The sequence below is a fragment of the Schistocerca serialis genome, chromosome 2 (genome assembly GCF_023864345.2).
Source record: "Schistocerca serialis cubense isolate TAMUIC-IGC-003099 chromosome 2, iqSchSeri2.2, whole genome shotgun sequence".
Classification (NCBI taxonomy): Eukaryota; Metazoa; Arthropoda; class Insecta; order Orthoptera; family Acrididae; genus Schistocerca; species Schistocerca serialis.
The window spans coordinates 955,148,951-955,172,737 of NC_064639.1; the positions used below are offsets into that span (position 1 = coordinate 955,148,951).

Below are 23,787 nucleotides of genomic sequence, written 5' to 3' on the forward strand. Positions count from 1 at the left end.
GTCAGGTAGGTCAAATGTCAAAGACGATATTCTTTGACTTTGAAGGATTGGTTCATCATGAATTCGTGCCACAGGGACAAACTGTTAATCGCTGGTACTATCGGGACGTTTTGCGACGCCTGCGAGAAAATGTGAGAAGGAAACGGCCTGAAATGTGGTGAGAAAATTCATGGCTCTTGCATCACGATAACGCACCCGCACATTCATCCCTGTTGGTGCGTGACTATTGCACAGAAACGAAATCACTGTGCTGCCTCATCCTCCGTGCTCTCCAGACCTGGTCTCCGCATACTTTTTTTTATTTCCAAAGCTGAAAACCACATTTAAAGACGAAGATTTGCAACGACAGACGAGTTAAAAGAAAATCCGCAGACGGCGCTTCGCGCGATCCAGCAAGAGGCTTACCAAGACTGCTGAGAGACGGCGTTGGGAGCAGTGTATCAATGTGGAGGAGAGCATTTCGAAGGAGACCATGCAGAATAAGTAAAAGGTAAGTTCAGAAAAATTTTATGTGGAAATTTTTTAAACAGATCTCTTATTATGAGAGGGATGCTACCTCAGTTTCTCAGGCTAGCAAATGGGAAGCTGCTGTACGGAAAACGAAAATCAAACGTCGTCGCTATGGTGCTGACGACAGTACTTTATAAAAAATGAGTGTGGTGTGTGTTGTGTGTGTAGTGACTGGGTGTGCGAAATGAATGAACAGTGTAGCACAAGCCATTTACATCATTAAATAACTTCTTTACAAAACAGTATTGTACACTAGGTATAAACCGAACGAGGTAGCGCTGTTTTAAACGGACTGGCCTTGTATTTGGGAGGGTGGAGGTTCCAGTCTTCATCCGGCCAGTCTAATTCGGGTTTACCATAGTTCCCTAAATTACTTCAGGCATATCCCGGGATGGTTCCTGCTATAAAGACACGATCGACTACTGTCCCATCCTTGTCAAACTAGACCTATGGCCGGCCGGGGTGGCCGAGCGGCTCTAGGCACTTCAGTCTGGAACCGCGCGACCGCTACGGTCGCAGGTTCGAATCCTTCCTTGGGCATGGATGTGTGTGATGTCCTTAGGTTAGTTAGGTTTAAGTAGTTGTAAGTTCTAGCCATTTGAACCATTTGAACCTAGACCTATGAGCATTGCAATTTTAAACATGGTTGTGAGACCGCAATCGTACAAGAATATGATAGATATAAAACAGCCAACCACTCGCAACAAAATGTTACTTTTACCAGGTTTCGACATCAGCTACAGGTGTCTTCATCAGAAAATTCACGATTACCTAAAGAGATTACAAATGAATGTTATCACAGAAGAACTAAAGAATAACGAGCTTTTACACCGAACAGATTTATAAGATGGCTGTATTCTCATGTAATAACTGTCGAACGAATTTAGGAGCAATAATACTCTCATTTTACAATCACATAAAATACTTCATTACGAAGTTAATATTAAAACCACATAAAACAGTGAAACTGACACAGAGCTAGTAACTGCTAGTACATGGAGCAGATCGGTATACGTCAAGCCGCTAAGAGCTGCGTGAGGTATCAGTCACTGGAGGTGACATCAGACTAGAGCCACACATACCGAAGTTATCACAAAGTGAGCATGGAGAACGTCGCGCCATCTAGCAAAAATCGAAGATATAGCTTCCTAACTTTCGAAAAATATTTTAAATGACATATCAGTATTCATATCAAATATGAATAGCCAGGATTATGCAAACTGAAAAATTATCTAATATTGGGTACATTTTTGTATGAAACGATTACAATGTAGTAAATGAATAAGAGTGAGGAAAATGATATCTTAGAGTCTACTCTGACAAGGGAACCTCCCCATCGCACCCCCTCAGATTTAGTTATAAGTTGGCACAGTGGATAGGCCTTGAAAAACTGAACACAGATCAATTGAGAAAACAGGAAGAAGTTGTGTGGAACTGTGAAAAAATAAGCAAAATATACAAACTAAGTAGTTCATGGGAAGATGTGCAATATCAAGGACACTGAGAACGCAGGCACGCCGTGATCTCGTGGTAACGTGAGCAGCTGCGGAACGAAGGATCCTTGGTTCAAATCTTCCACCGGGTGAAAAGTTTAATTTTTTATTTTCTGTTTATGTGACAAACTCTTATGTTTTCATCACTTTTTTGGGAGTGATTATCACATCCACAAGAAAACCTAAATCGGGCAAGGTAGAAGAATCTTTTTACCCATTCGCCAAGTGTACAAGTTAGGTGGGTCGACAACATATTGCTGTCATGTGATGCACAAGTCGTCACCAGTGTCGTATAGAATATATCAGATGTGTTTTCCTGTGGAGGAATCGGTTGACCTATGACCTTGCGATCAAATGTTTTCGGTTCCCATTGGAGAGGCACGTCCTTTCGTCTACTAATCGCAGGGTTTTGCGGTGCGGTCGCAAAACACAGACACTAAACTTATTACAGTGAACAGAGACGTCAATGAACGAACGGACAGATAATAACTATGCAAAAATAAAGAAAGTAAAATTTGCACTCGAGGATAGGGATAGCGATATACACATGTACAGATGGCGATAGTGTCGGTTCACAAAGTACAAAAGGGCGGTGCATTGGCGGAGCTATCATTCGTGCATGTCACGTTGCAATCCACAAAAGTTCCATCGTTGTTTGGGAGCATGAACTCCATGAATGACTTCAAATGGTCTGCAAGTAGCTAAATGATTGGTTCAGTTGGGCCTCTGTTGGACCAGATAACAACTATGCAAAAATAAAGAAAGTAAAATTTACCTCTCGTGCTGCAGCTGCTCACGCTACCACGGGACCACGGCGCTCCTCAGCTCCCATTCTCCATGATGTTGCTTATCTTGCACATGGACTACTCAGTTTGTATATTTTGCTTATTTTTTCACAGTTCCACACAACTTCTTCCTGTTTTGTCAATTGATCTGTGTTCAGTTTATCAAGGGCTATCCACTGTGCCAACTTATAACTAAATGTGAGGGGGATGCGATGGGGAGGTTCCCTTGTGAGAAAAAAAGGGGCTCAAATTTAGGTACAAATTTTTTATTACTTAACTGCAACTGTTCATTAATAATGAAACCGTCGTTAAAAGGTACAATAGTATAAACCTGTTACTTAGAAGTGCTTTAAGTTGAACCCCTTTTTTCCTCAGAGTGGACTCTGAGATGCCATTTACCTCTCTCTTTTTAATTTATTATATTGTAATTGTTTCGTACAAAAATGAAAAATGTATCTAATATTTTCTGTTTCGTTGTCTCACATAATTATTCATTTTCGATAATACTGGCTGTTGATATTTGAAATTAACACTCACATGCTATTTAAAATACGCACATCGAAAACAATGTTGCACCACCTCGGTTCCAAGACTCCTGAACACTGACGTTGAATGCGTATATTGCGTCAATGACACAGTCTCTCAGATTGTTCATATATGTCACTCAGCCCGCACAAAGATGTGAGCAACCATGTATGCGCAGTGCCTGTGCGATGGAGTGGGTAATACAGCCAATTATTTCCAGTCGTAACACCAGGAAGAAAATGCACAGTTTGTGTTGTTTAGGAGGTCAATTTCGAAACCTGATAGATCCGCATTGTTACATTGAGTCAGGAAGGCCTCTCATCGACGAATGTTTCCAGACGTCTCAGAGTAAACCTAAGCGATGTTGTTCGGACATGGAAGAGGTAACAGAGATACAGGAACTGTCGATGACTTGTCTCGCTCAGGCAGCCCAAAGGCTACTACTGCAGCTGATGACCGCTACTTACGGATTTCAGCTCGAAGGAACCCAGAGAGAAACGCAACCATTCTGAATGAAAAGTTTAATGCAGCCACAGGACTCAAACTGTACAAAACAGGCTGCATGATGCGCAACTTCACTTCCCACGGCGAGGTCCAACTTTGGCACCTAGACTCTATGCAGCGCGGTGCAGATGGGCTAACAACATACTGAATGGACTCGCCAAAATTGGCATCATCTTCTGTTCTCAGATGAGACTCGCATATGCCTTCAACCAGACAATCGTCGCAAACGTTTTTGGAGGCAGTCTGGTCAGTCTAACGCCTTAGACACACTGTCTACTGTGCAGCAAGGTGGTGGTTCCCGAATGTTTTGGGTTGGCATTGTGTGGGGCCAACGTACGCCATTGATGGTCGCTGAAGGCAATAAAATGGCTGTACGATACAGGGACGATATCCTCCGACGTATACTGCTAGTTATTTAGTTACGTGTTCCATTGATCAATCTCACAGTAACAGTTGTGATGTGAAATGTGTCAAGTGCATAAGAAATGCACACATGAGTCAAGGTTTTTTTAACTTAAAATTTTTATTACCTACCCCATTCCCTTAAATGGCACAAAAGTCATATATTATACCTATAGATGTCTTTTTCCCTGTTCAAGAATTTATCTGTGATTTAGAAGGAGCTGTCAAGGAGATATGATTTCAATTCATTTTTGAAACTATTACTGCTGCCTGTCAGACATCCTCTGGTAATTTATCGGAAAGTTTTACAGCAGCATATTTTACACCTTTCTGTGCAAAAGACAATAAGTAGAGGATAGTGTAAGTCTATCTTTCTTCTGGCATTATAATCATGAATGTCAGTGTTGTTTTTAAACTGGTCCCTGCTGTTGAGAACACATTTCATTACTGAATAAATGTTCTGCCAGGCTGTTGTAAGAATTCCTAACCTTTTAAACAGATGCCTACAAGATGTGCGACTATGAGTGCCACACATTCTAACCACTTTCTTTTGCCTAAATGTTACCACAAAATATTATTCCGTATGACGTCAGGGAGTGAAAGTATGCAAAGTATGTTAGCTTACTAATTTCTATATCCTCAAAACTGGCAATTATTCTGATTGCAGAAGTTGCTGATCCTAGCCGCATTAGGAGATCCAAAATATGAATTTTCCAATTAAGATTCTCATTCATATGTACACCCAAAAACTTAGTACGCTCTACTGTGGCTAGTGACTTCGCTTGATGTGTCATATTTATTGAAGGAACTGTATTCCTTGCAGCAGAAAATGGGTATACTGTGTTTTTTTCAAAGTTCAGAGCGAGACCATTCGCAGAAAATCAATTAATAACTTTTCTAAAGACATTATTTGCGTCATTTTCTAATGGAGTTTCTTTTACTGGATTATAGTCTGATTTAAAGTAGTTGTCACTTGACAGGCAACGGGCTGCAGGGCTCCCGCCACCAATAGACCAATGACAGCCGGCGCTGTCGGCTGCCACTGCGTTGCCACTTAGCTCTGCTGAGCTGACTAAGGCATTGTGCCAGCCAGCCAGCCAGTCCTCAGCGAGCCGTTGTAGACGTGCGGGTGAGAGATTTGAGTGACTCGTGACTTCGCGTGTTTACGATGTCTGATAAAAGCAGTCGCAAGAGTGGGAGGCCGAGGCTGCACACTCCTCGGAAACCTCCAAAAAGTGGCGGACATGGCGGCGTTATACGCAGTCAGGCGCGTGAATACGTGTGTTACTTAAGGGAGTATTTTGAGAGAGAGAGAGAGGGATGCAGGAGGGCCTCTCGTTCCTTTGGATAAGGTGGTGCAGCGAACTGCAACTGCTCTGCAAGTTAGCGAACGATCAGTAATAAGAATCTGCAAGGAGAAATTCACGAAAGAAGGCTCAAGTGAATCATCTAAATTGGAGACACCTGGGAAAAAGAGGCGACTAGAGAAGAGGGTCACAAAACTTGACTCTCTTCAGGAAGATGCCATTCGTCGTCAAATATAGGCATTTTATTCGCTGAAGGAGTATCCAACAATATCCTCACAGCGGCTGACGTGTTTCAGGGTAGTAAATCGTCTTTGTTACGAGTCGTGAAAATGTTAGGATTCCGCTATAAATCAATCTTTGGCAGAAAGTTACTAATGGAACGCCAAGATATTGCAGCCTGGCGATGCCGCTTTCTTAGAGAATTAGTGGGGACAAATTTTGATGATATCGTTTGGCTTGATGAAACGTGGGTGAGTGCAGGACACAGTTTAAAAAAAAAAGGCTGGACAGGCGGTACAATCAGCGGTAGTATGGCAGCTCCGATCGGCAGAGAAAAAAGGATAATTGTACCACATGCCGGAAAATCAAAAGGTTTCATTCCAAATTGTCTGCTGCTATTCAGTTCAAATAAGACCTCCGACTATCACGAAGAGATGAACCACAATATTTTTGTGAAATGGTTTGAAGACTGTGTGCTCCAGAAATTAACAAAAAACTCTATCATTGTTATGGTTAACGCTCCTTATCACTCAGTAATACAAGATAAAGCACCCACAAAGGCAACGAGGATAAACGACATTGTTAGCTGGTTACAGAAACATAAGGTACAGTTCGACAGTAATTTGACAAGGGCAGAATTATTAGAACTTGTATCGCAACACAAGCCAAAGAACACGATTTACATTGTGGATGCGATAGAAAAATAATACGGGCATAATGTGCTCAGATTGCCTCCTTACCATTGCCATTTCAGCGCAATAGAGCTGATTTGGGCCCAGGTTAAACGGCATATTGCTGCAGAAAATAAGAAATTCACATTAACCGAAGCGGAACGCCTTTTGAAAGGGCAGCTGAAATTGTGACATAGGAAGACTGGCAGAAAGTAATGCATCACGTGAAAGGAGTGATACAGGACGCATGGAACAATGAAGGTATCTTACAACAAAGTGTCGAAGACTTGATTATATCTGTCAATACGAGCAGCGACACGGATAGTTCCACTGACTCTGACTCTGAAGTAAGCGGTGTTTTCGCATTGTCTGATTACTGCCATTAAATATTGTGTTTGTGAATTTATTTCGATTAATTCTTATTCTTGTTGTGAGACTAAGAAATACTGTTTGGCCAGCTCTCGTCATCTCCTTACGGTAAGTTAGACTGAATTTTAATTCTATTTCATTTTGTATATACACCAAGATGTTATTCAATGTGTGTAATAGTTTTCGAGATTTGCAATCTAAAGAAGAAAACTTATCCGGACGCGAAAATTTCTCACACTTCAATGTAACAACGGCCCTAATTAAAATTAAGAAAAGATATTTGATATGCTTATAGATACCACTGAGACCGATACTGTACGTATATTTCAAAATATTTACATAATATTTATAGGAGATAGAGATTTTAAACGTCATACTTGTTTCGAGTTCAGTACTGATAGGATTGCTTAAAAACGCTGTTTTCAGAAAGTTATCTACAGGAAACGTAATGCACTACGAAAACGTTTAAGGATTCTTTGCCGAGTGCATTACTTTGGTAATGAATGGAAAAAAATATTTTGCTGTGACACCAACAGCTTTTCATTAATGACGTGATAAGTTAGAAGCTGTTTGCGAAATCGAGAATTTAAATGGTTTCAAACAAACTAACGTAACTCTTGTCCTAATTAAAATTAAGAATAGATATTTGCCAGATTGAGAGACATTGTAGAGATATACATCATATATGGGTTTGAAATTTTTTACTTACTTTTTGTAGAAGATACAGGCTTTAAAACGATTTTCTATCGCCGCGGGTAGCGATGCGCTGAGGCGGCTGCCTCCAGCCAGTGCTCGACGTGACAACGCCGCAACTTCGCAGCGCAAACGCCAAGTGACAACTACTTTAAATCAGACTATAATAATGATGCTTGTACATCAGCAAACAGTGTCAGATTAGCTTTTTGTTTCAGATAAGAAGGAGATCATTCACATACATCATGATCAGAAGGGACCCATGATCGAACTCTTTGGCACACCTAATATAATTTCACCCCAGTTAGATGAAGTGGCAAACTTCCTTAAATCATTTAAACCAAATAAAGAAACTTTTTGCTTCCTGTTATGTAGATGTGACTTAAACCGCTCATATGCTGTTCCATTTATATCATAGAATTGTAATTTCCATAACATAATGCCATGGTTCACACAATCGAATGCTTTGGACAAGTCACAGAAAATTCCTATTGGTGACATTTATTGTTTAAAGTATTATGTGGGCAGTGGAATTGTATATTGCGTGTCCGTGGAACAGCGTTTTTGAAATCCGAACTGTGATTTATTAAGAATGCAATGGCCTTGCCGGTTCCCGTGCGAACACCGAAGTTCAAAAATTGGCTCTGAGCACTATGGGACTTAACAGCTGTGGTCATCAGTCCCCTAGAACTTAGAACGACTTAAACCTAACTAACCTAAGGACATCACACACATCCATGCCCGAGGCAGGATTCGAACACCGAAGTTAAGCGCTGTCGGGCGAGGTAGGCATTTGGATGGGTGACCATCCAAGCCGCCATGCGCTGTTGCCATTTTTCGGGGTGCACTCAGCCTCGTGATTGAGGAGCTACTCGACCGAATAGTAGCAGCTTCGGTCAAGAATACCATCGTAACGACCGGGAGAGCGGTGTGCTGACTCCATGCCCCTCCTATCCGTATCCTCCACTGAGGATGACACGGCGGTCGGATGGTCCCGGTAGGCCACTCGTGGCCTGAAGACGGAGTTACAGTTACTGATTTACTAAGTGTCCCATTACTGCTGAGATAGCTAACCAGCTAAATACTCTTGAGCACATTACTTTCTTGATGATTTTAGAGAATGCTGTGAGCTAGGGTACTGGCCGGTTACTATTAACATCTGTGGTGTCCTAATTTTTGTAGAGAGGCTTGACGATGGCATATTTTAAGCTGTCCAGGAAAATACCTTGAGTTAGTGATGTATTACATATATGACTCAGAACATCAGCTGTAATTGCTCCACATTGTTTTAATATCTTGTTAGAGATGTCATCTACTCCTACAGAAAATTTATTTTTCAAAGATTTAATGATTTTCCTTATTTCACAAGAGGTTGTTCGGCGCAAATTAATCTGACTAAGATTTCTCAAGTCTGACTCTTCCATGTACTACTTGAGTTTTTCTTTTGAACTATTCTCACCAATTTTTTCATCTACGCTTAAGAAATTGTTTTTAAATACATTAACTACTTGTGTAGTGTTGGTTAAGATGGTCTCATTCTCTTTAATAGTAATATTATCTCCCTTCTAACAGCATTCCATATTGATTTTATTTTATTGCCCGAGTTGTTAATTTCATCTCTGACATGCATATTTCTTGATTTTCTGACAACTTTTCTCAGTATCTTACAATAATTTTTGTAGTGTAAAATTACTTCTGGACCTCTACTAATTCTTGCTGTCTCATACAGTTTTCTTTTTCTTTCTGAAGAGAGTTTAATATTTGTAGTAATCCAAGGTTTCTTTGAAAACTGCTTAGTGTTACATTTAGTGACTTTTTGTGGGCAAAAAAGAGATATAAATGTATCAAGAAGTATGTTGCATTTATCATTAGCATTTGGCTCATTACATACATCTCCCCAATTAACATTTCCTAAACTTTCTCTGAAGTGCTCTATAGATATCGGGTTGAGCAACCTTACAGTTTTACTTAATTGTTTCGTACGCCCTGCCAGATCTTTTAAATTAATCAGTTGTGCATCATGGTCTGATAATCCACTTATCACAGGGAAAGCATATGTTAGTTTTATATCGTCTTGCTGCACAAATTCAATTGTGTTGTGTGTGAAATTTAATGGTACTTAACTGCTAAGGTCATCAGTCCCTAAGCTTACACACTACTTAACCTAAATTATCCCAAGGACAAACACACACACCCATGCCCGAGGGAGGACTCGAACCTCCGCCGGGAACAGCCGTACAGTCCATGACTGCAGCGCCTGAGACCGCTCGGCTAATCGAGCGTGGCTGCTACACAAATACATTATCTATTAGTGTCCTACTGTCTTGCAATCGTATATGCAGCATTTCGGAGAGGGATTCGTCTTAACGGACGACAATTCTCGTGCTCATCATGTACGTCTTGTGAATTCGTTCCTTAATGATAACGAAGTAGCTAGATTAGAATGGTCAGCTTATTTTCCAGATATGAGCCCTATCGAACATTGAAAAGGTCTGTTTTTGGACCAGGTGACCCACCAAACAATCGAAGAGATCTATGCCGAATCGCGGTTGAGGAGCGGGACAATCTGGGCCAATAGCGCCTTGATGATCTAGTGGACTGTATGCCACGACGAACACAGGCATGCATCAGAACAACTGGGTATGAGAGGTAGTGGTGTATGCCGCAGTCCGAAAAACAAATATAGAAAGTCTAGATTATAGCTGTACAAAAAGTCAGTATAAATTTGAAAACTAAATAAATCACGGAATAATGTAGATAGAGAAGTACAAATTGACACACATGCTTGGAATGACATGGGGTTTTATTAGAACCAAAAAAATACAAAAGATCAAAAAATGTCCAACCGATGGCGCTTCATCTGATCAGAATAGCAATAATTAGCATAACAAAGCAAGACAAAGCAAAGATGATGTTCTTTACAGGAAATGCTCAATATGTCCACAATCATTCCTCAACAATAGCTGTAGTCGAGGAATAATGTAGTGAACAGGACTGTAAAGCATGTCCGGAGTTATGGTGAGGCATTGGCGTCGGATGTTGTCTTTCAGCATCCCCAGAGATGTCGGTCGGTCACCATACACTTGCGACTTCAGGTAACCCCAAAGCCAATAATCGCACGGACTGAGGACTGGGGACCTGGGAGCTCAAGCATGACGAAAGTGGTGGCTGAGCACACGACCATCGCCAAACGACACGCGCAAGAGATCTTTCATGCGTCTAGCAATGTGGGGTGGAGCGCCATCCTGCATAATCATCGTAAGTTCCAGCAGGTGTCCATCAGCCAGCCTGGGGATGATGCGATTCTGTAACATATCGGCGTACCTCTCACCCGTCACGGTAGCAGTTACAAAACCAGAATCACGCATTTCCTCGAAGAAAAAAGGCCCGATAACGGTAGATGTGGTAAATGCAGCCCACACCGTGACTTTCTCGTCGTGCAATGGAGTTTCCACGACAGTTCTAGCATTTTAGGTAGTCCAGATTCTGCAGTTGTGGGAGTTGACAGACCCTCGGAGCGTGAAATGAGCTTCGTGGATCCACAACACGTTACTCAACCAATCATCATTTTCCGCCATCTGTTGAAACGACCACGCCACAAAAGCCCTCCGTTTCACTAAATCGCCAGGTAACAGTTCATGATGCCGATGGATTTTGTACCGATAGCATCGGAGGGTACGCCTACGGGCCAACCAAACAGTAGTGTATGGAATGCCGGTGCGACGTGCGACTGCACGAGCGCTGACTTCCCCGTGCATAGATGAACCCGCTACAGTCTCCATTTCTTCCTGAACTGTCGCAGCAGCATTACGCCTTGTGCTCGGTCGGCCACTAAGGGGTCTATCTTCTAAACAACCCGTAGCTTCGAACTTCGAAATCATTCTCGCCACAGCTGCATTTGTCAACGGTCGTTTACCCGTTCGAGTCCCCTTCCTATGGCGATAGGATCGTAACGCTGAACTAGCACATTCCCCATTCTGATAATACAGCTTCACTAAAAGCGCCTTTTCAGGTAACGTCAACATGATGCGACTGCTGGCGCATCTGATTCTCTCTGTCATTACGGCTCCTTTGGTACAGGATTGTAATGCGCAGTCGCTGACGTTTTGCTGTCCAGCGCCATCGGTCGGACATTTTGGGGACTTTTTTTTGTTCTAATAAAACCCCATGTCTTTCCAAGCATGTGTGTCAATTTTTACCTCTCTAACTACATTATTCCGTGGTTTATTAAGTTTTAAAATTTATGCTGCCTTTTTGATCACCCGGTATATGCTTAAATATCTTACGAAAATGCCTTTTCGAGTTGTACGTTGTTCCCACAATGGACCAGAAACTGCTTCATTATTCGCTTCGCTACAATAAACGATCTAATTGAGATCACAACACAGCAATAATTATGTAATGGCTACTACATTGCTGTGCGGCAGTTGTCACACTCAAACCATTGGCAGCCTAAAGTCTTCTTGTTTCTGTCATTTCAAGGGTAAGGAGTCCAGGTAGCTAGAGGTACACAAGCAGTAGTTATCGTGTATACTCTTTAACTTGGCTGATTTCAAATGGGGTTGTAGGGTGTGAGTGAAGCAAGTGTCACTACGGAGAAGAGTCGTGCAGAGGAAGCATATTTTATAAGTATGCACCATAAATGAGCACAATTATCTTTCATTTCTGAGTAGGAGTTGTAGGTAACACTCGCGATGCACTGGAAATTACTTCATCTTCCTACAAATAGAAATAAAATGTTGTTAGGATTAAGTGGTACCAACTGTCTCATTGACTCATTATTTCGGGGTTTAATTAGACACCCACGAAAACTAAATATCATTTATCTCCCATCATTTAAAAAATACAAGCGTTCAAAGAAAACTCTTTTCCATTCTTAAGTTTAGTTAGAATGCACAATGGACATGAATGGAAGCAAGTAAACATAAAGTTTAGTTAGGCGCTTATGTTGTTGATGGTGGTGGTGGTGGTGGGGGAGGGGGGGGGGTGCTACTAGCAAGTACCTGATTGCACTCAGGGGTAACACAAAGATTGGGAACCACTGACCCATGAGCACTAAAATAACTGTACATACACTGAAGCGCCAAGAAAACTGGTACACCTGACTAATATCGTCTAGGGCCACGCGAGCATGCAGAAGTGCCGCAACACCACGTGGCACGACCCAGACTACTGTCTGAAGTAGTGCTGGATGGAACTGACACCATGAATCCTGCACGGCTGTCCATAAATCCGTAAGAGTACGAGGGGGTGGAGATCTCTTCTAAACAGCACGCTGCAAGGCATCTCAGATTTGCTCAATAGTGTTCATGTTTGGGGAGTTTGGTGGCCAGCAGAAGTGTTTAATTAGATTAGATTAGATTAGTTCTTGTTCCATAGATCATGAATACGACACTTCGTAATGAGGTGGAACGTGTCAGGTTAATAAAAGGTGTCTATACAAGATATTACATGACACAAAATATTACATGACACCTAATATTTTTAATTTTTTTGGTGGGGGTGGGGAAATTACCCACTTACTATATCCAAAAATTCATCTAATGAGTAGAAGGTGTTGCCATTCATAAATTCGTTTAATTTCCTTTTAATGGCTATCAGACTTTTGATACTATTAGGTAAGTGACCAAAGACTTTTGTGGCCGTGTAATTTACCCCCTTCTGACCCAAATTAGATTTAACCTTGAGTAGTGAAGGTCATCCTTTCTCCTAGTGTTGTAGCCATGTACACTGCTATTACTTTTGAATTCGTACGGATTGTTAATAACAAATTTCATAAGTGAATATATATATTGAGATGCTACAGTGAAGATCCCTAGCTCTTTAAACAAGTCTCTGCAGGATGATCTTGGATGAGCTCTAGCAATTATTCTGATCACACGCTTTTCTGCAACTAACACTCTTTTACTCAGTGATGAGTTACTCCTGAATATGATGCCATACGAAAACAGAGAATGAAAATAGGTGTGGTAAACTAATTTACTAAGATGTATATCGCCAAAATTTGCAATGACCCTAATATCATAAGCAGCTGTACTCAAACGTTTCAGCAGATCTTCGGTGTGTTTTTTCCAGTTAAACCCCTCATCAATGCATACACCTATTAATTTTGAATATTCTACCTTAGCTACCGATTTCTGATCGAAGTCTATATTTATTAATGGTGTCAATCTCAGAAGAGTGTTCCTGGAGCAACTTTGTAGCAATTTTGAACGTTTGGGGTGTCGCATTGTTCTGCTGTAATTGCCCAAGTCTGGAATGCACAATGGACATGAATGGATACAAGTGATCAGATAGGATGCTTACGTACGTGTCATCTGTCAGAGTTATATATAGACGTATCAGGGGTCTAATATCAGTCCACCTGCAGACGTCTCACACCATTACAGAGCCTCTACCAGTTTGAACAGTCCCCTGTTGATATGCAGGGTCCATGGATTCATGAGGTTTGTATCCATATCCGTACACGTCCATCCGCTCTATATAAGTTGAAACGAAACTCGTCCGACCAGGCAACATGTTACCAGTCATCAACAGTCCAATGTCGCTGTTGACGAGACCAGACGAGGTGTAAAGCTTGGTGTCGTGCACTCATCAAGGATACGCGACTGGGCCTTCGGCTCGAATGGTTCGCACGCTGACACTTGTTGACGGCCCAGCGTTGAAATCTGCAGCAGTTTGTGGAATGGTTGCTCTTCTGACACGATGAACGATTCTCTTCAATCGTCATTGGTCCCGCTCTTGCCTGATCTTTTTCCGGACGCAACAATGTCTGAGGATTCCTGATATACACGGTACAGTCGTGAAAAGATCGTACGGGAAAATCCCCACTTCATCGCTACATCGGAGATGCTGTTTCCCATCGCTCATGCACCACGTTCAAACTCACTTAAATCTTGATAATCTGCCATTGTAGCAACAGTCACCCATCTAGCAACTGCGCCAGACACTTGTTGTCTTGTATAGGCGTTGCCGACTGCAATCAACACCGACTCAAAGGAAGGCCTCGGCGCTTGTTCGTGACGTCACGTCAGCTAGGTACGGCGAACGCCAGGTCTGTTGCAGGCATACTCATAATGGTGGTGTCTCCCTCTCTGACACAGGAAAATGTGAAACTATTGGCGGTAGTTGACCAACACACATTGTTTTGAGAAATTTCTGCAATCAATTAATTGTGCAATTCATTACACTTCTTAACAAATAGTGTACTCCTGAATTTAAATTTCCACCTGTTTTAAGGATTGACATACAAAAACAACTTCATGGTCCAGCAACAACAGAATTCGTGTTTTTTTTACCTTATTTGTAAATCTGAGGAATTTACGTTTGTACTGCGTTGCTTTTACAAGAAACTGTGAACATATTGGTGCTCTTCTTTAGGTATCTTGGCTGACTATGGGATGAGGAGCACTGAATGTTAATGAAATATCTTGCGATTGTACACTTTGGGGGAGGGGGTGGGGGACAGAAGAAGAGGCAAAACAGAGATATTTGTTTTATCAAATAAAATTTTTTTATCTTATTAAGTTTCAACTTTCAGTTGCAAGGGGGGAATATTTATCATTTCTAACGTGCATGTTTAAAAAAGTGTAAGCTCAGCAGTATTTTCGATGTATGAAGCTATTTTGTTTCCTGTTTAAAATTCCTTTCGTTGAAAAAGACTGTAATCTAATGACTGGCAACTGTTGAACATTTACACATGTAAATTAGTTCACATTTCCAGTGATGATGTCAAACGAAAATAAATAAATAAATAAAAGAAACGAGTTCATTGTAAGGGTGTTGGGGTAAGTTTCGATAGCAAAATGGATCAAGTAAATATAATTACTTGAATGTAAAATTTCCGAAGCTTCCAATGGGGCAAAGCATCTTCTCATATTGATCTAAGTTTGCTTCGACAGGATTCAGTAATACAGAATTATGATCTTCATTTGCAGCTTTACGATAGTAAGAAAATCTTTCATCTAAATAAAACTTAAGAATCCAAAACAATACCAAACATTTTGTACAAAAATAAGAGATTTATAGTGATAAGCACGCCCAGGCGTTTCTGCCTGCAACAGACCTGGCGTGCGCCGTGCCTAGCTGACGAGACGTCACCAACAAGCGCCGAGGCCTTCCTTTGAGTCGGTGTTGCTGCAGTGCGGTATTCTGCCTTTTTATTTATGTCTGTGTTTGAATGCTCATGCCTATACCAGTTTCTTTGGCGCTTCAGCATATGAATTAGGTTATTCTTGTTATTCCTACAATGTGATACCAAGATATGTCCAACATCCTTGTAAAAGTGTTGTTGTTGTTGTGGTCTTCAGCCCTGAGGCTGGTTTGATGCAACTCTCCATGCTACTCTATCCTGTGCAAGCTTCTTCATTTCCCAGTACCTACTGCAACCTACATCCTTCTGAATCTCCTTAGTGTATTGGTCTCCCTCTACGATTTTTACCCTCCACACTGCACTTCAATACTAAATTGGTGATCCCTCGATGTCTCAGAACATGTCCTACCAACCGATCCCTTCTTCTAGTCAAGTTGTGCCACAAACTTCTCTTCTCCCCAATCCTATTCAATACTTCCTCATTAGTTATGTGATCTACCCATCTAATCTTCAGCATTCTTCTGTAGCACCACATTTCGAAAGCTTCTATGCTCTTCTTGTCCAAAATATTTATCGTCCATGTTTCACTTCCATACATGGCTACACTCCATACAAATACTTTCAGAAACGACTTCCTGACTCTTAAATCTATACTCGATGTTAACAAATTTCTCTTCTTCAGAAATGCTTTCCTTGCCATTGCCAGTCTACATTTTATATCCTCTCTACTTCGACCATCATCAGTTATTTTGCTCCCCAAATAGCAAAACTTCTTTACTACTTTAAGTGTCTCATTTCCTAATCTAATTCCCTCAGCATCACCCGACTTTATTCGACTACATTCCATTATCCTCGTTTTGCTTTTGTTGATGTTCATCTTATACCCTCCTTTCAAGACACTGTCCATTCCGTTCAACTGCTCTTCCAAGTCCTTTGCTGTCTCTGACAGAATTACAATGTCATCAGCGAACCTCAAAATTTTTATTTCTTCTCCATGGATTTTAATACCTACTCCGAATTTTTCTTTTGTTTCCTTCACTGCTTGCTCAATATACAGATTGAATAACATCGGGGAGAGCCTACAACCCTGTCTCACTCTCTTTCCAACCACTGCTTCCTTTTCATGTCTCTCGACTCTTATAACTGCCATCTGGTTTCTGTACAAATTGTAAATAGCTTTTCGCTCTCTGTATTTTACCCCTGCCACCTTCAGAATTTGAAAGAGAGTATTCCAGTCAACATTGTCAAAAGCTTTCTCTAAGTCTACAAGTGCTAGAAACGTAGGTTTGCCTTTCCTTAATCTAGCTTCTAAGATAAGTCGTAGGGCCAGTATTGCCTCACGTGTTCCGATATTTCTACGGAATCCAAACTGATCTTCCCCGAGGTCGGCTTCTATTAGTTTTTCCATTCGTCTGTAAAGAATTCGCGTAAGTGTTTTGCAGCCATGACTTATTAAACTGATAGTTTGGTAATTTTCACATCTGTCAACACCTGCTTTTTTTGGGATTGGAATTATTATATTCATCTTGAAGTCTGAGGGTATTTCGCCTGTCTCATACATCTTGCTCACCAGATGGTAGAGTTTTGTCAGGACAGGCTCTTCCAAGGCTGTCAGTAGTTCTAATGGAATGTTGTCTACTCCCGGGGCTTTCAGTGCTGTAAAAGTGAGTGTGTAAGTGATTTCCATATGAATAAATCCACTGTACCACTTCTACCACAATTAGTTCGTTCTTTGGTCACAGTTGTCATGGAAACTATTGCGAAAGCGATTAAAATCGTAACACTCAAAGCGGACGTCAAGTCATCAAAGGCTGTTTTTTTGCTGTAGACTTTTAGGTCAGTAGCTTTGATGGTAGGAGTGTTGCACTGCCTCACCTCGACGCAGTAGCTGTCCGATGGCACCTGGAAGAGCACGGGCAGCGGGCCTTTGCTCTGGTCGTTGACCCTGGCCGCCAGGAAGAGCACGGCGATGGTGCGGCCGAGCAGCACGGCGAACGACACGTAGAAGTAGACGGCGCCCCAGTGCCGCATCGGCCTGCGCAACAGGCCGCCATCACTGTACTGGGACTGCACAAGCGAGGACTTGACAATGGGAGACAAGCACAATCGACATAAACTCACCGGACTAAAGATTAGTCACCCATGGAGAAATCATTACAAGTATCATTTAGTACCATCTCTGGAACTGCCAACGGCCTGGATTCGGTAAAGTAATGAGTCCTCAGGGTTGTGCAGGTACGACGCATCCAGGTTAAACCACTGCCAGCCGCAGTGGCCGAGCGGTTCTAGGCGCTTCAGTCTGGAACCGCGCGACCGCTACGGTCGCAGGTTCGAATCCTGCCTCGGGCTTGGATGTGTGTGCTGTCCTTAGGTTAGTTAGGTTTAAGTAGTTCCAAGTTCTAGGGGACTGATGACCACTGATGTTAAGTGCCATAGTGCTCAGAGCCATTTGAACCATTTGTTAAACCACTCGCTGATGATTTGAACGCGCAGTTTGTAATGGTACTTGCATTACGTAACCATTATGGTACCTCACCTGAACCTCTCGATACCAGTAATATTCTACTGTATTTCAGTTAACAACTTAACATATTTCTGAGACAACATTCAGATTTGATTTCACTTTTGATACATCGATATGTTTATATTGCAATGGTATTATTCTTATGTGTATTCTTTCTTTTGTCACTATGATCTTTGACGTACTTGTAACTCTGATTTTTGGGGGCGTAAGCGATTAGTTAGTTGTTGAGTTGTTAGTGAGTCGGACCTTGGAAAAGTCAAGTCCTGGACGTCATGTTGGAAAGACGCATATTATAGTTGGCTTATAAAATGTGAGGAAGATGTTTTCAAGTATGTTTTGTATTGTGAAGTGATGTTTTGTGTTTACTTGAAATTGCAATTAAAAGGAAGTGTAACTTAAATTCGGAGTGTTGATTATTTTTTTTACATCACCATTGTACTAACTTTGAAAGGTTTAATCTTGAAGCGCATCTACAAAACTTTTGAATATAGCAGAATAAAACCTAGGTCGCTTTGCATCCGAGCTTGGAATCATAACCACCTAGATTTTCAACGATTGAGCCATGATAATACGAGACCAGCGTGGGAAACACAAAAAGATGAGTGCCTAGTTTTTTCATTATTACATGAAATGACTATTAACTGTGCTCTAATGACACCTGCCACATAATGTCACGGTTGTTGCCCGAAAATGCAGTATTTAGCAGCGTGAGCAACACCACAATCGTTATTAAATTCTGACCTTTGTTGTGGTAGGGTTGTTAGAAGTTCCATCAAACTGCAGGGATGCTGACTTCGGAGTTTTACCCGCTGTTCCAACATGTCCCACAGGTTTTCTATGGGGTTCAAAGTCAGGCGATTCTGCAGGCCAGTCGAGATGTAATAGGATGTGGAAGTGCTCAGAAAACCAGTCACATGTTCTTACACCCAAAGAACTTTGCTGTTGTTTTCCTGTGACTGTGTGAGCGATGGCGTCTGGTGAGGTGCTCCAGTCCCAATGTTCAGTGCATGCAGTTCCCGTCGCAACGTTCTCTCACTACCAGGTTGTGATGGGCCTTCTTTCACTGCCTGCAGCAATGTCTGTCGGGTTTGGAAGCGATTTTGATTCACACGCAGCGAAACACGGCTCCGGTCCCTCTCAGTCAGGATCTTTTTCCGATCACGAGTCTGACTTCGTGTTTCCTTGTCACGTGTATTCACCACTGCTTGTAGACACGTTGGACAATCCGCCGCAGAACACCAATAAATCCAGCATCTTCACACACCGTATGTCTATGATAACGGCTAAACGCGACTGTGACTGCCCCTTTTTGCCACTCTGTTACGTCCTAACTGTTATCCACATTTACGTTCAACGCTTGAAACATAAATATCTCGCTGGTCGCTACTGCCTTATGGTCACGTTGAGGCACTGCGCGCGTGGTTGAGCACGTGACCCAGTGGCTGCACCATTTGTAAACGCTTAACGGTTTTCACCTACGTGTGAACACTAGAGTGACTAATGTTTTGTCCGATGAGGTTACATGATCATACTAATACACAAACCACAGTATCCAAGACATGACACGTCTCTTAATTAGTGGTGGGTGTCAGGTGGTGTCTTCGTGGGAACAGCGTTCTTCGTAACACTGTCCCATTCATTGCGCAAGATGGGAAATTTCTTCCCCCAAGTTCTGTTCCAGTGTCAATGCACAGCTGTTCTCGATTGCAAGGTTATTTTCTTAGCTGTGGTCCTGTTCGTGGCGGTATGTTCATGCATTCCTCCGCCCTCAGATCTGTTAAACCGAGCTAGTTACAAGGGGCGGAGGGGTCTATAGCGTAACGTCGACGCCGGAACAACGTAAAGCTTGGCATTTTTCAAATATACAAATCACTGCAAAAAGATAAAACAGGCTGTTTCTTTTCTCTCTTTTCTCTTTTGTCATCGGTGTTCTGACTAGTTTGATGCGGCCTGCCACGAATTACTCTCTTGCCTCAACCTCTTCGTCTCACAGTAGCACTTATACCCAATATCCTCTACTAGTTGTTGGATATATTCCAATATCTGTCTTGTCCTACAGTTTTTACCCTCTTTTGCTTGCTGAAGAGTCATGGTGATTATTCCTGGACACCTTAACACATGACCCTCCATCCTGTCCCTTCTTTTCAACGCTTTCTGTATCATACTCTCTTCGCTGATACATTTCCTATCTTATCAGTCCATCACATCTCAAACACGTCGACTCTCCTCTTACCCGGTATTTCCACAGGCCAAGACTCACATACAACTCTGTGCTTCAAACGTATATTCTTCATATTGTTATAAAAGGTGATGTTTGATACAATTAGACTTGTTACAGGAATGTCCATTTTGCCAGTGCTAGACTGGTTGTTATGAACTCTGTGCTTCTTCTGTCATGTTATTATGCTTCCAAGGCAGCAGAATTCCTTGAGTTAGTCTACTCGTTCCTGCTGCTTCTCATTACTTTCATCTTTCTCTGGTTTGCTCTCAATCCATCTTCTGTACTCATTAGACTGTTCAGTCTACTCAACAGGTCTTCTACACTTTGACTAAGGATAGCAATGTCATCAGCAAATCTTATCACTGATGTTCTTTGTCCATGAACTTTCGTCCTACTTCTGAATCTTTCTTTCATTTACGTTAAGGTTTCTTCGATATATACATTGAAAGTCGAAGTAGTGGCTTAAAGCGGGTTCTGGTGTACTTTTGATGTCAAATAGATATGTTAATTAATTAAATTGATCAATTAGACCACCTCTCCCTCTCCACCACCCCTTAACCTGTTGTCCTGCTAAGTGGTTTAAGACACCATGGGGTTGATTTATGAACCACTGGAGATAATCTCATCTTCCGAGAAACCTTCAGCCTTCCTCTTCCACCTCCTCGTCCCCCACCCCTCTGGCAAAAAGGACACTTTTCTTTGTCACCTTTCTCCAGTTCAGTTCTGAGCCTCCTTTCCTCCTCCTGGGAATGCCGAAACAGCATGTATCATATTTATCGGTTAACTACCCCCTGATATACAGTGTGTACAAAAAAATGTGTCGAATACTTTGAGGGCTAGTAGTACTCACCGAAACAAGAAAAATAAGTTCAATAAACATGGGTCCAGAAACACATATTTTCCAAGATAAACAAGTGTTTATAGGAAGGGCTGTGCGATACTTGATTGCGGATATTAGCACAGTCGTTGCTTTAGCGCTCCATCAAGTGTCCGGCAGTACTCCACCTTTCATTAGGTTGTCTGCAGTCAGTTGTGTGGTTGAGTCGTGTTATAAGCTACATTAGTTCTCGTCATGTTTGTGTGCCTTATTGTGTAGTACTGTCAAAAAATGTTCAGATGTGTGTGAAATCTTATGGAACTTAACTGCTAAGGTCATCAGTCCCTAAGCTTACACATTACTTAACCTAAATTATCCTAAGGACAAACACACACACCCATGCCCGAGGGAGAACTCGAACCTCTGCCGGGACCATAATACTGTCAATCCTTGGTATGTGTCATGGTGTTTTATCTTCTTCCGAATGTGGATCCACTCACGTTTTTACTGTTATTGCTCTGGTTGTATGTACAAATGGTGTAGTACATTTATATTTTTTTAGCTTAACTGCTAAGGTCATCAGTCCCTAAGCTTACACATTACTTAACATAAATTATACTAAGGACAAACACACACACCCATGCCCGAGGGTTCAAATGGTTCAAATGGCTCTGAGCACTATGGGACTCAACTGCTGAGGTCATTAGTCCCGTAGAACTTGGAACTAGTTAAACCTAACTAACCTAAGGACATCACAAACATCCATGCCCGAGGCAGGATTCGAACCTGCGACCGTAGCGGTCTTGCGGTTCCAGACTGCAGCGCCTTTCACCACTCGGAAGCCTGTTACTCAACAAGTGAAACAGCGGGTATGATGGTCTGTTATGGTTTAGCAAATGGACATAGCCTGTGCCATCTACACTGAAAAATATCCATAGCACAGAGTGCCCTCTGATCACCGCTGATTCTCAATCAATGTGTGGGCAGGCATAGTTGTCAATAGATTAACTGAGGTGTATTATCTGGACTTCGTCATTAATGTATTGCCTATCCTGCTGGAGGCTGTTGCCATTGCAGCAACCAGTGCAAATGTGGTTCATGCATCATGGCGCACCAAACCACTTGCGTCACAATATGCATGAACATCTGAGGCAAACATTTCAGGACTGCTGTATTGGTTGGGGGGAGGGGGGGGGGGGAGGGTTAGGGAGCTGGCACACTTTGGCCTGCTCGTTCCCCAGACCTCAATTCCCTAGACTTTTAGTTGTTGGGACACTTGAAGGAATTGGTCTACACCACACCAATCAGTGCTGTGTGGACACTGCACGGTCACATCTTCAATGTATGTCAACAGGTACAAAAACAGCCAGATATACTTCAAAGGTTGCATCATTCATTACATCAGAGAGCAGAGGGGTGCATTGTCATGAATGGACATCACGTTGAACACCTCCTGTAAATACATGTTTATCGCAGAAAGTATGCATTTCCAGACCCATGTTTACTGGAGTTATTTTTCTTGTTTCAATGAGTGCTACCAACTCTCAAAGTATTCGACACTTTTTTTTGAACATCCTGTATATGTCAGTTTGCTGTACAGCTTCCCCCACTCTATTTGAATGAGCCCCATCTTAATACCTCACTATACATTCTAAATTTCCACTATAACCCTAAGGTCGTTGTCAGCTTCTATCCAAACATTAACACACATAGACGCATTTGTGGTTAAATTATGTGTACTGGTAAACAGTAACATCGTTTCGACAGCGCGATACTACATAGTCGCTGTCTACCAATCCTGCAAGACCAAGTCTGTTCGTGTGACAAGACTGACCATTGACACAAAAGCATCATGTGGATGCTGCTAGTATTGTATAGGTTGGCATATTCCATTCGAATATGTGACAGAAGAAAAAGTCTCTGGAAAAGTCAACGTATTTTCCCCAGAAACATACAGGGTAGATTAGGGTATGTCTGGAAGTATGTAGGCAATTTTTTACTCGATCAGCGTGTAAGTCAGGGATAGATGTTAATCGATAATATTGGTGCGATGTACCGTCCACCATACACTGTACAGCCGCTTGCACTGTATTTATTTTAGATGTGGGATGTTTGTAGATGATGGATTTCTCTGCAAGCAGGCGGGAAAACCTGTGGTGGAGTTGGCAGTTATCTTGAACTTAACTAAATCTATTGAACATTAATAGGAGTAGAAGTCCTGTACACTGTCCCTCGGAAGTGTTAACTGCCATAAAATGTCTATCAATACGCATCTCGAGTGAGCTGAAGTACAATGCATATGTTGGGTTCAGATTAATTTGCTGGAATCTTAAGGAAGGCAACCCAAGCACTAAGGACTGTTAAGACGTGAGCTAAAGCAGAAGAGTATGTGAGGCTCAAATTTAGCTATATGGATTTTTAAGGGGGCTGTGATCTGCCCACTAAGACGTGATGGTGTAGGAGGCAAGTGACCACAAATCCCGTCTATATGTCACCCAGAGACTATTGCACTAAAATTTGGATCGAGGTGTAAGAGGTACTAAGAAGACTGCTGTTGCTAGAGGAAACACTGACATTAATCTGGTCTGGCTTTTAGTTGTTGGTTAATTGGATCTCGTTGTACGATAGTTAGATGAGTATGGGGTTTCCTTCTAA

The 23,787-nt window shown here is 41.9% G+C and overlaps 1 protein-coding gene across 1 annotated transcript in view; it reads right to left on the reverse strand.

The window, feature by feature from the left end:
• The window catches only part of LOC126456542 (gustatory receptor for sugar taste 64a-like), a 164,830-nt gene that overhangs the window by 40,205 nt on the left and 100,838 nt on the right, over window positions 1–23,787 (reverse strand). The window contains exon 7 of the mRNA XM_050092290.1: window positions 17,446–17,583. Within this exon, the coding sequence (XP_049948247.1) occupies window positions 17,446–17,583 (138 nt within the window). The remainder of the gene's footprint in view (window positions 1–17,445; window positions 17,584–23,787) is intronic.